Here is a 15002-nt window from a genome sequence, read left to right as displayed (position 1 = left end):
CTTTGAACTCACAAGAGATTCACTTGCCTCTGCCTCTCAAGTGCTGGGATTAAAGGCATAAACACAGTATGTGTGGAGGTAGGGTATGTGCATAAGTACAGTTACCCACAGTGGCCAGAAGAGGGTGTCGGATCTCCTGGACCTGCAGTTACAGGAAGCTGCCCACGTGTGTGCTGGGAACTGAACAGCGTCCCCTGCAACAGCATGTGCTCTTAGCTGCTGATGTATCTCTCCGGGGCCTGGTTTTGAGCTTTGATCACCCTGCCTTGGCTTCCTAAAGAGCCGAGATTACAGGTCTGTGCTAACAGGCCCAATCACTGGTATCTTTTAAGCTACCCTAATTAATACCCTAATTAATTATTTTATAGTACCCCAAAACAGAGAATCCAAACTATACCAAAAAGGGGGGCCTGACAAAATGGCTCAGAAGGCACAGGCACCTGCGGCCAAGCCTGGGTCCCACAGGGTGGAAGGAGAGAACTGACTCCAAGTTGCCCTCTGACCTCCACGACCATGCACAAGTGTGAACATACAGGCTACATTTTATGTGTGTGGGCGTACATACACGCATCGCAGCTAACAAGATCTGTGTCAATGTGTACACCTCTTATCAACCCACAATTTCCTAAGGAAATAGCGCAGTGCAGCCCAAGGCCCTCTACGGAGATCCCTTGACTAGCGGGAGCTGAAAGGTGGTGGCCACTGTTGGGAGGTGACATGGGAAAGCAGAAGAACGAGACAGACAGAGACACCAGCCACATGTCTGTTCATGTGTCATTCTGTCTGCAAACTGTATAGGAAGGCTGAGCCCCAGGTGAGGACAAATATGTCTACAGGCAAGGCTGACCCCCCATACCAACGTCCAGCAGGAGGCATTCCCCCAGGACTGACAGCGGGGCATGTCTGAGCCACACCGGGTTCTCCTCAAGGGCGTCACACTGTATGACACACTGACAGCACCACATCCATTACTGGCTCTGGGGGGCATTTTCAAAGCCTGGTTCTATGCCACACCTACAGAGGGTAGGTGACACGTCACCTTTTAAATGAAAATAGTGACTCTGAAAACAGCAACAGTAGAGCGAACAAAACCCTGGGCTGGCGTCTGCATGTGTGTAAACAGGGTACCTAGCCAGGCAGGAGCAGGGATGGCATTGTTTCTGTCCATAGGTGACATGGCACCACCAGGTGGCAACAGCATTAAACACAGGTCATACTTCCTGGCAAAGACAGAGCTAGACAAAGAAAAGACTAGAATTCCAAAAGGGGGAATAATTTAGGAGGGTAGACAGGATCTCATGTAGCCCAGGTGAGCCTGAAATTTTTTTTTTTTTTTTTTTTTTTTTTTTTTTTTTTTGGTCTCTCTCTCTAGCTCTGGCTGTCTTGAGACTCACTATGAAGACTACCTACCCTGGAACTCACAGACCCTCCTGCTTCTGCTTCCCAAGTGCTGGGATCAGCCTTGTCAAGGAAGGGGGCAACAGGGAAGACTTCCTGGGGGCAATGGGAATAAACTATATGCAGAGATATAGGAGAGTCGGGGCTGGAGAGATGGCCCAGCGGGTGAACGCACTGGGGGCTCTTGCAGAGAATCCAGGTTTGGTTCCAATCCACATGGCAGCTCACAGCCTGTTCCAACTGCAGTGCCAAGTGATCTCATGGCCTCTCTGGCTGTCACAGCCCCTGTGCCCATGTGGTCCACAGAACATACATGAAAACACCCATATGCATAAGACAGAAAACCAAAACAGTCAGGTGTGGTGGTCTACACCTTTGATCCCCTGTGGAGGTGGGCAGATGGCTATGAGTTTGAGGACAGTCTGGTCTATACAGTGAGTTCCAGGACAGCCAGGGTTACATCTCAAAATATACAAATCAAGAAATTAATAACCAGGGGCTGGAGAGATGGCTCAGTGGTTAAGAGCACCGTCTGCTCTTCCAGAGGACCTGAGTTCAATTCCCAGCAACCACATGGTGGCTCACAACCATCTGTAATGGGATCCAATACCCTCTTCAGGTGTGTCTGAAGACAGTGACAGTGTACTCATATACATAAAATAAATCTTAAAAAAAAAAAGAAATTAATAACCAGGAGCCTGGAGCATTCTGGGAAGGCTGTGCAAAGGAATGGGTAGGCAAGCACAGTGGCAGAGTCTGGGTCATCAAAGGCCTTGATGACCCTGCTAAGAAGTCTGAAGAGTAGCACCAGTCATGTGTGTGGGACCAGAATCCTACTTGTTGGGGTTGGGGATTTAGCTCAGTAGTAGAGCGCTTGCCTAGGAAGCGCAAGACCCTGGGTTCCGTCCCCAGCTCCAGAAAAAAAAAAAAAAAAAAAAAAAAGAACCAAAAGAAAGAATCCTACTTGTTACTGAAAACAGGGTGGGGGGTGAGGGGATGGGGGGTGGGAGAGGCGACAAGCAAACAGGGAGCTGTCCTGGGAGCCTGGGAGTTTGTGGCATCCCATACAGCTCTGTTCCTTGTTCTCTCTGCGTCTTTCAGGGATTGGGTTTGGAACATCATCTCAAAACACCCTAGAACAGAAATAGGGTGAACAAGGGGGCATCTCCATGGCTGGAGGGCTCAACTACTCCCTCCAGGATGTCAACATTAGACCAAAGAGCACTGGCAACAAGAGGGGGATGTGCGGGTACCCCTGAGCCCTGGAGGTAGTGGGGGGTATATGGGATTTCAGGGTTGTTTTGTTTTATGGTTTTTGTTTGGCCTTGGTTTGTTTTCGGTTTTCAAGACAGGGCTTCTCTGTGTAGCCTGAGCTGTCCTAGAACTTCTGTAGACCAGACTGGCCTCAAACTCAGAGAGATCTACCCGCCTCTGCCTCCAGAGTGCTAGGATCAAAGGCATGCACCACCACCGCCTGGCGGTTCTCAGTTATTTAAAGGAGCTGGGCGGGTGCTGCATATGTATAACTCGAGCATCCGGTATTATGACCCCCATTCACTGAGACTTCTGCAGATGAAGGCCCAGGGCTATGCAGTGAGTTAGTGACCAATCCAGGATTTACTGACACATCCTGAATCCTTCACTGTCAGCCTAAAAGCATAAATCCTGTAGCGACTTATACTGTTCACGTTAAATTATAAAATCTAAGGGTCACACCCTCTCTCTTCTGTTGTATACACAGGTGCTAAATAAATACTTCTTGAATGCCTAAGGCCTGTTCCCCTAGTTGATCCCAAACAGAATGGGGCCAAGTATCCACAGAACCTGTGTTACAGGACATGGGGGTGTGCCCTGTCCCTAGGGCGAGCCAGACAGCCCCCTGGCTCACAGCGGTCACTTCACTGGAAGCTCGGGTGCAGGGACAAGGCAGACAGCCAGAAGCCCAGGGCCTCCATAGAAGAGACTCCTGGACAGGATGTCAGAGGTCCTAGTGCGCTAAAACAAATTCATTTGTTTTGTTCTTAGGTGTGCATATGTGTGAGTGCATGAGTGTGTGTATACACGTGTGTGCGCACACGTACACTCTCCTTGTTTCCCAGGTTGTTTTCAAATTCCTGGACTCAGGTAATCTTCCTGTTTTAGCTTCCAAGGATGAGGACTTTTTTTTTTTCTTTTTTTTCTTTTTTTTCGGAGCTGGGGACTGAACCCAGGGCCTTGCGCTTCCTAGGCAAGTGCTCTACCACTGAGCTAAATCCCCAACCCCAGGACTTTTTTTTTTAAAAGACAGGTTCTTATATAGTCCATCCTAGCCTCAAATTCACCACGTAGCTGAGGGTAGCCTTGAACTCCTGATTCTTCTGCCTCCACCTCCCAAATGTGATTACAGTTGAGTGTCACTAATTCTAGATTTAAAAAAAAAATTCAAAATGTTTTTATCCTTTAATTTCAGTTGCTTGAGAGTAAAAGAAAAAAGATAAAAGTATCAAGTTTTATTTATGTGGATATGTGTATGTGAATGTGTGAGCATATTGGGGTGGGGAGGCGAGTAAGAAAAGAGAACTGTATGCCCTGGGCCTAAAGGTGCAAGCAGTTTTAGGTGCTGGACAGCACACTCTGGTCCTCTCTCTATAAGAACAGCAGCAGTGAGGTTGGGGATTTGGCTCAGTGGTAGAGCACTTGCCTAGGAGGCGCAATGTCCTGGGTTCAGTCCTCAGCCCCGAGAAAAAGAAAAGAAAAAAAAAAGAACAGCAGCAGTGCTTAACCACTGAACCATTTCCCAGGCACCTAGATTTGTTTGTTTGCTGGTTTATTTGTGCTTTGTAAGAAAGAGCAGCAGGTTCCAGGCTTGGAAAACAAAACAAAAGCATGTAATGTCAAAGTCAGAGGTTTGCTGTATCTTTTTTTTTTTTTTTCTTTTTTTCGGGGCTGGGGACCGAACCCAGGGCCTTGCGCTTACTAGGCAAGCGCTCTACCACTGAGCTAAATCCCCAACCCCTCTTATTTATTTTTGAGATAGGCTGTGGTAGTTTGAATATACTTGGCCCATGGGAAGTGGCACTATCAGGAAGTGTGGCCTTGTTGGAGGAAGTGCATCATTGTGGGGGTGGGCTTAGAAGCTCTGCCCAGTGTGTAATAGACCCTCCCCCTAGCTGCCTGGGAATCTCTTCTGGCTGCAGTTGGATCAAAATGCAGAACTCTCAGCTCCTTCTACAGCACCATGTCAGCCTGGATGCTGCCATGCTTCCTGTCATGTCAATAATGGACTGAACCTCTGAAACTGTAAGCCAGTCCCAATTAAATGTTGGCCTTTATAGGATTTGCCTTGGTCATGTGTCTGTCTTTTCACAGCAGTGAAACCCTAACTAAGACATAGGGTCTCACTGTACAGATTTGGTTGGCTTGAAATTCACTACGTAGACCAGGCTGGCCTTGAACTCAAGAGATCCACCTGTCCCTGCTTTCTGAGTGCTGGGATTAAAAGTATGGCCTGGAGGGATGGCTCAGCGATTAAGAGTACTATCTGTTCTTCCAGAGGTCCTGAGTTCAATTCCCAGCAACCACATGGTGGCTCACAACCATCTATACTGGGTTCTGATGCCTGTTCTGGTGTGCAGGTGTACATGCAGACAGAGCACTCATGCAAAATAAATAAATAACTCTTTGGGGGCAACATTTGGGATGTAAATACCCAGGCATGGCTGTTTACAGTGATCTTGTAAGTACAGAAGTTCAAATTCTCTTAAAAGTCATAAGGAGAGAGAGTGGGTGGGGGAGCGAGAGAGGCGGTGGTGGCAGCAAGCACAGGTACTATCTTGTCACCAGAAGCTGCCTGCCACATTGAAATTGGACAAGAATTCGACAAGCCCTCACTAGAGCCAGCACCCTGGTTCTGGATTTTCAGCTTCCAGATCGTGAGGGAATAACCCTCCCTCCTTATGTATTACCTAGCCTGTGGTGTTCAGTTATAGCAACAGAAAACAGTAAGGCACCAAGCACAAAGCAAAACCTCGAAGTCCCTCACATCCCCAGGCTCCTGGGAATTCCACGAGTTAAATTCTTTAGTTTCTCCTTGAGGCTCAGTGCACTTTCCCTGGGACAGTAGAATCTCCTTTGCTCTGTGTGTGTGTGTGTGTGTGTGTGTGTGTGTGTGTGTGTGTGTGTGTGAATATTAGCATGTGTTAGCATATGTGTGTGCGTATACATGTGTGCGTGCCTGGCTCACACTCATGAGCTCCGTGTTTCATGGCAAGCACTTTACAGATGGAGCTACCTCCCCTGCCCCATTCTGTTTTTATGGGAACTCTGGGACTGAAGAGATCAAGCTCACACAGACCTGTGGCATCACTGCAGCCAACTCAGATGTTGCTAGGCCTTTGGTGGGGAGGTGGAAGTCCTACTATACATGTACCAGTGGCGTGTGCCAGTGACGTGTGTGGAGCATCCCATAGATGCAGTGAGGGACTGAGGTGGGGAAGGGAAGAGGCAGTGGCTCCTTCCCTGCCTGCTGTGCTCACAGGAGGCCCGAGTCCACTCACCACCACCACAGGCCTGGATGAAGAACAGCTTGGGCTTCCCTCCCAGGCTGGGGCAGCCGGTCCCATTGAAGATGTTCACAATTCTCTCGATGGACACAGAGCATCCATCTGTGCCATAGACAGCACCCGGGAACTGGAGGTGGCTGGCCTAGAGGACAAGGTACCGTGGTTACCAAAATACCTCAGTTACAAAAGACTCTAGGTAGAAATCCAGAGGCCTGTCCGAAGGCTCTGTGTGGAGAGGGCCCTAGGCGGGCACACTGACTAACCAAGATGGACCAGGCGGGTCAGCGTCTATTCTAAGGGACTCAGACTCACTTAACTATGGGAGCCAAGGAGCCTGAGTGCAGGTCAGCTGTGTGTAGACGGTCTGTCCCCATGCCACCAGTGTCAACGTCACCCATAGGCTTGTACAAATGCTGATTCCCAGGCCTCGCCTAGCCCTCCACAGTCAGCCTTCTGGTCCTCCATACCCTCTGAAGCAGCCAAACACAGAACAGCATTTATCTTGGTGGTGTTGTTGTTGTTGTTGAGTGTCTGTGCATAGGCTACCCCCATGCATGTTGGGGGTCAGAGAACAGTCTGTAGGAGTCAGCTCTCTCCCCACACCATGTGGGCTCCAAGTTGTCAGGCTTGGCAGCCAGCACCCTTATCCGCTAAGCCATCTCACTGGCCCTCAAGCCCTCAACTTAAAACATGAAGGATCGAAGACCCGGATAGGAGTAGGGGCTTAGCCATGATAAATTAGTACGTTAGTGGCCAAAGCATCAGATGGGTCCCAGTGTCCTGTGTCCCACCCGATAGGAAAGGACCTGGAACATTCTCCATGGAACACAGCAGACATAGAGAACCAGGACAGCTGCATTTGGTTTCTGAACCAGGGAGGAGGGCTGAGCAGACAGGTTCTCCTTCTCCATCCTGGACAGGACCTCCCCATCCCCCTCCCACCCACAAAGGCAACTCCTTAGAGGACCACATGGCCCTGAAAACACAGCAGGAGGGACAAAGGCCTCACCACTTCCACTTCCTCCCCAAAGCTAAGGGGCCACGAACACAGAGGGGCAGGGATACGGCAGAGCTGTAGAGAGGCCTCCTACCTGGCAGCCATGAGAGAGGATGACCACCACGAAGCAGTCCAGGGCACGGTGGTCGCGGTGCGCCATCTCCATCAAAGCCGTGACCATTTTCTAGGAGGGAAGGCTACAGTTAAGGCAGGGGCTCCAATGGAGATCTGACTTACAGGATCCGGCCAAAGGCCACGACACAGCACTCTGCTCCCAGTGCTGAAGCTGGGACAGACGCAGTCAGCAGACGCCACCATTGGTGCTGTGCTTAGTCACTGGCCATTTAATCCCCACAATGACTCTGTGGGGACCATTACTCTTGCTTCTAAACCAGGAAACCGAGGCATAAGAGGTTAAATGGCCAGCATTAAGAAAGCCGGTCCTCAGACCTCCTCTCTCTATCTGATGCTTGCACCAGTTGCCCAGGTCACCTCCACAGGCCTGTGGACACAGAGGCTTCTCTGGGGATTGTTCCTTGGGGGACAGCGGTTATACCTTAGCAGTCAGGTCGTTCTTCACCTCCACCATGAAGCGCAGCCAGCAGAAGCGGTGCTGAAGCTTCTCACAGTCCACGTGGGAGCCAATGCGTGTGCTGAGCCCTGAGGAAGGGCAGAAGTTCACGTTGTTGATGATGAGGCAGTGGCCACAGGGATCCGAGTCCAGGGTGTATGCCTGTGTAACAACAGGTTTCCAGTGTCATCAGGGGGCTCAGGGCACCCCTCGGGAGAGGCAGGGACTCCTGGATCTCACGGAAGTGGTCAAGTCTGGAGTGCCAGCACTCGTCATGGGGGGCAGTGCGGACTCCACCCAGCATTCCAGTGAGAAAACCCACAGGAAGAGCCAGACAAGCGCCAGGTGTGTGCCACTCCCTGAGAGAACTGAACGCCATCTTAGTATTTGGGGGTGGAAAACCGTCAGCTAAGTGGCTCCCACACAAAAGCCCAGCCAGCCATGGTGGCACACACGGTTAATGGCGACACTTGAATTGCAAAGGCGGGTGGACTTCTGTGCTCAGGCCTAGTCTACACAGAGAGACTTTGTCTCAAAGGAACAAAACAACACCCTCCTCCAAAAAAAAAAAAAAAAAAAAAAAAAAAGCCCATAAACCAGGTAAGTTGGGAAGGAAGATTTTCATGAGTTCAAAGTGATTTGGGGGCTTTATATTGAGTTCTAGAACATCTTGGGCTAAATAATAAATTCTAGTTTCAAAAATACAGAAATGGAGGGGGGAAGGGGCTGGAGAGACGGTGCAGTAATTAAGAGCACCATATGCTCTTATAGAGGACTTCAATTCAATTTCCAGTGCCACATGGTGGCTCACAGCCTCCTGTCACTCCAGTTCTAGGAGATGCGACACCCTCTTCAGGCTTATGAGCACTGCACACACGTGGTACATGTAGGCAGAACACACACACACACACACACACACACACACACACACACACACACACACACACACACACAAAATAATTCCTTAAAAATACCAAACAAAGAGTTGGGGATGGTGACCCACACCTTTGATCCCAGCACTCTCGAGGCTGAGGAAGGCGGATCTCTGTGAGTTCCAGGCCAGCCTGGTCTACAGAGTGAGTTCCTGCTGGGAAACCAGGCTACACAGAGAAACTTTGTCTTGAACTTCCCCATCCCCCAAAATGAAAAAAACAAGCAAAAAAACAAAAAACAAAAAACAAAAAAACAACCAATCCAGACACATTTGCCCAGAGGGACTGGCCCAGGGCTCAACTGAGGGTCATGTGGAAGGTTCTTTCAGAGCAGTCTCATGCCAGGGCCCAGCCTCTGATCTCCTGAGGCAGCTCTCACCCAGGCTCAGGGCCCTTGAACTTCCTCTTTCCACAGCCTGTTTGAGCCCATGGGTCTGAAAATAATTAAATATTCTTCTGCCTAATTTTCTCCCTAGCACAGGGCTCTGTAGGGTGAGTGGTCTTGCTGTCCCCTTGTCCCCAGCACATGGGAGCCACAGAATACATATGTGAAGTATACTCGAGAATAGCTTGAGTGGCTTGCCCTGGAGTGGACGCCCCAGAGGCTGTAGCCCTTCTTTGGGTTCGAGCTCTGACTTTACAGGGGCAGCTGGGCGGACAGGACAGAGTGCTCCAGCTGGGGTCAGGAGCCATGGAGAGTGCTGACTGTACCCGCACTCGCCAGCCAGGCTTGGGGGAACAACCCTAATCACATGAGGACTCACCATATCTGCATGTCTCTCGATCTTCCCTGGAGTACCTGGGAAAACGGGAGAAAGAAGAAATGGGGGTGTTGAGGTTCATCTGGGAAAAGCCAAGGAGCTGTGTGGACAGCTCCCGTGAGAGAGAAGTGGGATCTTTAGAATAGAGTCACGTGACACCGACAGTATGGCAAAGTATCTAAGAGTTGCCAACAAAGTTAAACACACACTTACACCCTTGTAAGGAGTTGGCCAAAAATGTTCACTGAGGTCTTATTCCAAAGCCTCAAACTATGATTCAGCTACTCTGGGGGATATCCTAAAGAGGAGCCTGCTCGTGATACCCACAATGCCCTGGGTAATCGGAGAGCAAGAGGTTATGTTAAAGCAAACAAGGCAGCCACTGAAATACAGAGCCCATGATTCCATTCATACAAAATGCCACACGGAAAGGAGCAAGGGAGGTGGCGTGAGGGGATAGAGAGGTGGCTCAGCACACAAGAGCGTTCTTGCAGAGGATCAGGGTTCAAATCCCAGCAAACACATCCGGATCAGTTCAGGATCATTGTCAGGTCCAGTTTCAGGAGATATGGCACCCTAGTGAGCCTCTGTGGGCACCAGGCATGTATGCAGTACACACCCATGTACATCATGTGTACATACACATACACACACACAGGCAAAACACCCATATACATAGAATAAAAATAACAAATCTTAAAAGAGAGGAGGAAGTCAGAGCACATGCTAACTTAGTGTTTTACCAACCTCCAGCCCTCTGGATTAACATTTCTCCTCAGAACTGGGCTGCAACTGAGAATACACATTCACCACAGGACATCAAATCCCTCGTGAGGAGCTAGGAATTGGCTTGTGGGTAAAGCATTGGACACAAGGTTGAGAAGGCCGGAGTCTGGATCCCCAGAACCCGCACACAGTTGGATGTAGTAGAAATCACTTGTAATCCCAGCACCCCTACACTGAGATGGGAGGCAGACACCCCTACACTGAGATGGGAGGCAGAAGAGAGACCCTAAGACGTTCACAGGCCACCTGACCTGACTCGAGTAGTAATGAACAATAGTGTCTGTCACAAACCAGGTAGAAGGGAGGGCCAGCACAGAGGCTGTGCTCTGCCTCTACACGTGTGCAACGATGCACAAATGCAGGTGTGCACTCACTCACGTGCACACACACACACACACACACACACACACACACACACACAAAGTCAATAAAATAAACTTTACCAGAAAGCAGAAAGTTTCAGGTCCAGACTGCTCTTCCTAATGATTCCAAATGACATTCCCCAGAGGGAGATAGGCAATGGGTCCCCTGTATCATCTGCCTCCTGTCATGAGGTGACTACACACAGAAACGATTCCTCATCCTTCTAGGTCAGCCAACTGTACCTTCAGAACTTCAGGATTCTTCCCTTTAACGGACTTCAAAAGTTACAGGGTCTGGGCTAATTTTACATCAACTCGATACAAGTCAGGAAGAGAAACTCTCAATGAGAAATGCCTCCATGAGGTTGGCCTGTAGGCAAGTCTATGGTGACTGACAGGGGAGGGCCCAGCCCACTGTTGTTAGTGCCATGACTGGGCAGGTGGTCCTGAGTTAAGAAAGCAGGCTGAGAAATGCCACAGAAAGCAAGCCTTCCTCCATGACCTCTGTAAGGTTGCTGCTCCAAGTCCGTGTCTTGTGCTCCCGCCCTGCCAAGTCTGTAACTCCAGGTTATTCAGAGCAGGAGCAACTATCAGCTGGCAATGAAAGAGAGTGACCTGTGGTCCGCACCATGAAGGAACACAGGCATGATGGGTGAAACACACCAAACTCAGCAGAGCTCCTACTAAGGTACGGTTTCATTTTTAATGATGTTCAAAGACAGGAAAAGTGACAAATGTCAAGGAGACCAGGACAGCAGTCCCCTCAATTGCAGGAGCCGGGTATGGACTGAAGAGGCAAGGTCTCCTAGGATTCTAGAATATCCTGTAATGTGGCAGTGAAGGTGGTAGAACCCTGTGTGCGCATGCATGCGCACAGACACACACACACACACACACACACACACACACACACACACACACACACACACACACACGGCTGACATGTTGCATTTCCCCCACATTCTGCTGCCTTGACATCTTAGGCAAATCATTCCTCTTTCCCGGGGCTTTGCTTCCTCGCTGCCAGGGCTGAATCTAACAAAATCTGCTTTGCAGGACCGAGGGAGGTAGGGGTATGCTTCGTGCAATATATGTGTGCGCAGGGCCGAGTCCTGACAGCCAGCTTCCCCTCACCTCCTTTCGGGCGTGGGTAATTTCAGACACCCACCAGAACCCGAAGGCAATCCCTGAGCAACGGCCCCTTCTGGAAACACTGTGAGTAACAATGAGGATACAAGTCAGACGCTTGCTTCTCACATGGGCTGTCAGAATTTCATCTCCTATAGACTGATCGGAAGAGTCCACGTCTCTCCTGTGAGCGTTCATTAAGACAAACGTTACATTTAAATCCTGAATCTCAACCGGGGCAGTACCCAGAGTCACACCCCAGTAACCTCAATGCACCCACCCGCCAAACATTCTCTTGATACTCACAGACATCATGAGCTCTGCCAGAACCAATGTCCACCGGCCTGGGTGTTTCTGGTGTGAGAACCTCTGGCCTGAGCCGAGTAGGCCAGAGCTCTTCCGGCCCCAGCACCACTGGGGTGAGGTTTCCCAAGGCAGGCTGAGATGGGTCCAGCTTCACTACTTTCTGCTCCTTTGATTTGAGTCCCATTGGTCCCAGGACCACAGGCACCAGGTGGTCTAGGGGTGTAACAGCTTCTGGATCCTGCTTGGCTGCTTGCCCACTGCTTTGCAAGAATGAAGCCAGAGAGCCTTGGCCTGTGTCCTCTAAGCAGGAGATGAAGCGAGGAAGGGCCTGCCTCCCTCGAGTCTCAAGATCTATGACCAGCTGCCTGGCCTGATCCCGCCGAGACCCAGAGCCTGCCCGCTGTTTGGATAGAAAACCAGACACTCATTATCCAGTGACATCTACAGTCACCCTACCTCCCGCTTCTCACCTAGCCTCTACCTTGTGAGTGCCGGGACTGCAGGTATGTACCACCACCCCTGGAACAAGTCTCTCCTTTCAAACAGTCTGCCATTCCCAATACTAGGTCCGACACTGCTCTGACCACACTTAGCTGGAGAAGGACAGAGGCTGCTGGTGCCTCCCCGCGCAGTTTGGCTTTTGATCCCCCTTAATATGCCTGTGGTAGATAGACAGAAACTAATCTAGCAGTGTACTGAGTTCATGTCCCTCTGCAGTCTTTGCTTGTCAATGACACCTACTGTGTGTTTGTCCAGCTCTGTGCTAAGTGCTAATTAGCCCTACTAAAAGTAGCAAAATGGTGGTCAGTAGTTTGGACGAGGTACTTCAAACTTTCTAAACTTGTTCCTAACATTAAAATAAGAGAATTAAATGTAGAATTCAAGATCTCCAACATCTCTGTTTTTGGAGGAAAAGAAGTTTCTGTTGGGGGGGGGACTTTCATATTTGTGTGGGGGAAGGAAAAGTTCTCAAGTAGCCAAGATTGGCCTTCAAGTTCCTTCATAGCTGAGGATGACCTTTGAACTTCTGCCTCTCCTGACTCCAGAGTCACCAGGCCTGGTTTTATAGGGCTAGGGGTTAGACTCAGGGATTCACGAATACTAGACATGCACTGTACCAAATAAACTGTATGTCTAGCTTCTTGCTTTGGTTTTGCTTTTAAACATTTACTATGTATGTATGTAGGTAGGTAGGTAGGTAGGTAGGTATATGTGTGTGTATCTAGATATATATGTGCCAACTGTGTGTGCCTGGTGCCCAAGGAGGCCAGAAGAGTGTGTCAGATCCCAGGGACTACAGTTATAGTTGTGAGCCACCATGTGGGTGCTGAAAACTGAAATCAAAGCTCTTAACAACTGAGGCAGCTCTCCAGCCCTTGGTTTTGGTTTCCAGAGACTCGATCTCAAACTCTGTATGTAGCCAAGGATCCCCTCCAACACCTGATCCTCCTGCCTCTACCTCCTGAGGGCTGGGATTCCAGAGGAACAAACCATTCCTTTCAAACAGCCTGCCACTGCCAACACTAGGTCGGACACTGCTCTGACCACACTTAGCTGGAGAAGGAAATACGACAGAGGCCGCTGGTGCCTCCCTGCACAGTTCGGCTTCTGATCCTCCTTAATATGCCTTCTGGAAGACTAGGGCTTTCCCTTCAAACCACTTTCCTTGGCCAGCATGGGCCCCTCCGAAAGTGTTCCTGAGACTACTTTTGTTATTATCTGGTAGTTAACCCCATGACTCTACACCACTTTCTTCTATTTTCCTTCACTAGACCAGACTAGGTTCCAATCCAGATGCTGGAGACAGCTTTCTAGACAGTTCCCCAGGGCCTGACACTCATATCCTCTCAAAAAGAAATATTCCCTTTTCAGACTTGCAGTGAGGCATCAACTGGAGCAAAGAAGCTCAAATGTATTTTTTTTAAAAATCAAATGTTTGATTGTATTCTTCGGTGGTACCTGTATCAATGTCCGTCTTTTCTGAAATCCTTTATAAAGCATGCACTTGGATAAAAGCCCAGCTAAAAAAAAAGACATGGGTCCTGGGGCTGTGGCCCCACAGAAGTGCTTCACCTTGGTTATCTCATTCATCCTAGAACAGGATGACACCGTTGCATTTCACAGCCCAGGAAACTGAGGCTCAAAGACGGCAAGTGACAAGTACAATGAGCCAGTATAAACCTAAAGTGGGTGTTTAGGACCCTTCTACAGAGAGGCTAAACTACTAACAAGGTGTGGGTTACAGTGGCATTAGCGAGCACTCCACAAAAGAGGTGCTTGGGTTCTTCTGAAGGATTAAAAGAGCTGGATTGTGGAAGGTTTTAAAAATGGAGTTCCCACACCATGGTTTCCCAGGGCCTGGGTTGCACACCGTGCAAAGCGGGAGAAAAGGGCGGGAGCTCCGTAGCGGTGGCTTCAGTGAACCTCTCTGCGACCTCCCAGTCCCTACCGGCGCCGTGGGAAAAGCGGCGGACACAAGGGAGCGGGGGAGCACCTGAATATCCTCGATCATGTCGCGCGTGAAGAGCTCACGACTCAGCAGAGCGTCCCACAGCTCCGCGACTTGCAGTTCGCGCACAAGGCGTACCCTGCATCGCCGCAGGAGTTGCCGGTCAGCCTCCTCCATGGCTAGCGGATTGCTGGACCCCTGGTTCCGTCCGCTTCCGGGCCTCGGGTCCCGCCCCGGCACCCACGCCCCGCCCCCACATAGCTCCTCTAGGGATCACGCTCCGACCAGTGGTCACCGCCCCAAGGCCGGTCCCTCAAGCTCACTCGGCTCCACCTCCGCAGCCACCTCAGCTCCGAAGGCCCCGTCACCGCTTCACCAGTCCTCCCACCTCTCTCACTCCCCCCACCACGTCCCCTCTTCCCCCCACCCCCACCCCCCGCGCTCTCAGGCCACGCCCCTTCGCCACGCCCCAAGATGTCCTTGCTTCGTTCCGCCTGCTGGCGCTGCACGCAAGCCCCGCCCCGTCACACGCCTCATATAAGACTCGCTCTTCCTTGCCTCATAGACCAGCACTCCGGCCCTATGGAGTTCCTTCGCTCCGCCCCGTGGCCCGCCCCCTTCTCTGCTTTTGCCTTTGTCCCCGCCTCCAGGACCCGCCCCCATCTTGCTATTCCAACTCTCTCCTAGTCCGGCACCCAGGCCTCACCCCACCTCTTTCCCTGCAGCGCTCTCTCCTCACGCCCCTCCCTCGCCCAGCTCTCGCCCGCCTCT

General features: G+C 50.5%; 1 protein-coding gene across 3 annotated transcripts in view; it reads right to left on the bottom strand.

Annotated features, from left to right (window-relative positions):
• Casp9 (caspase 9) overlaps positions 1-15002 on the bottom strand; it is an 18842-nt gene extending 3840 nt beyond the window's left edge. Inside the window, exons 1-6 of one of the 3 annotated variants that reach the window (XM_087550888.1) lie at positions 14943-15002; positions 11783-12182; positions 9204-9238; positions 7493-7669; positions 7031-7120; positions 5934-6081 (exon numbers count right to left, since the gene is read on the bottom strand). In XM_087550888.1, the coding sequence (XP_087407014.1) occupies positions 5934-6081; positions 7031-7120; positions 7493-7669; positions 9204-9238; positions 11783-11966 (634 nt within the window). In that variant the 5' untranslated portion in view covers positions 11967-12182; positions 14943-15002. 3 annotated transcript variants of the gene reach the window in all.

Source organism: Rattus norvegicus, chromosome 5, assembly GCF_021556685.1.
Source record: "Rattus norvegicus strain SHRSP/BbbUtx chromosome 5, alternate assembly SHRSP_T2T, whole genome shotgun sequence".
NCBI classification, from domain to species: domain Eukaryota; kingdom Metazoa; phylum Chordata; class Mammalia; order Rodentia; family Muridae; genus Rattus; species Rattus norvegicus.
Note: the sequence above shows the minus strand (reverse complement) of the source record. Positions and strands in the feature narration are given on the sequence as shown.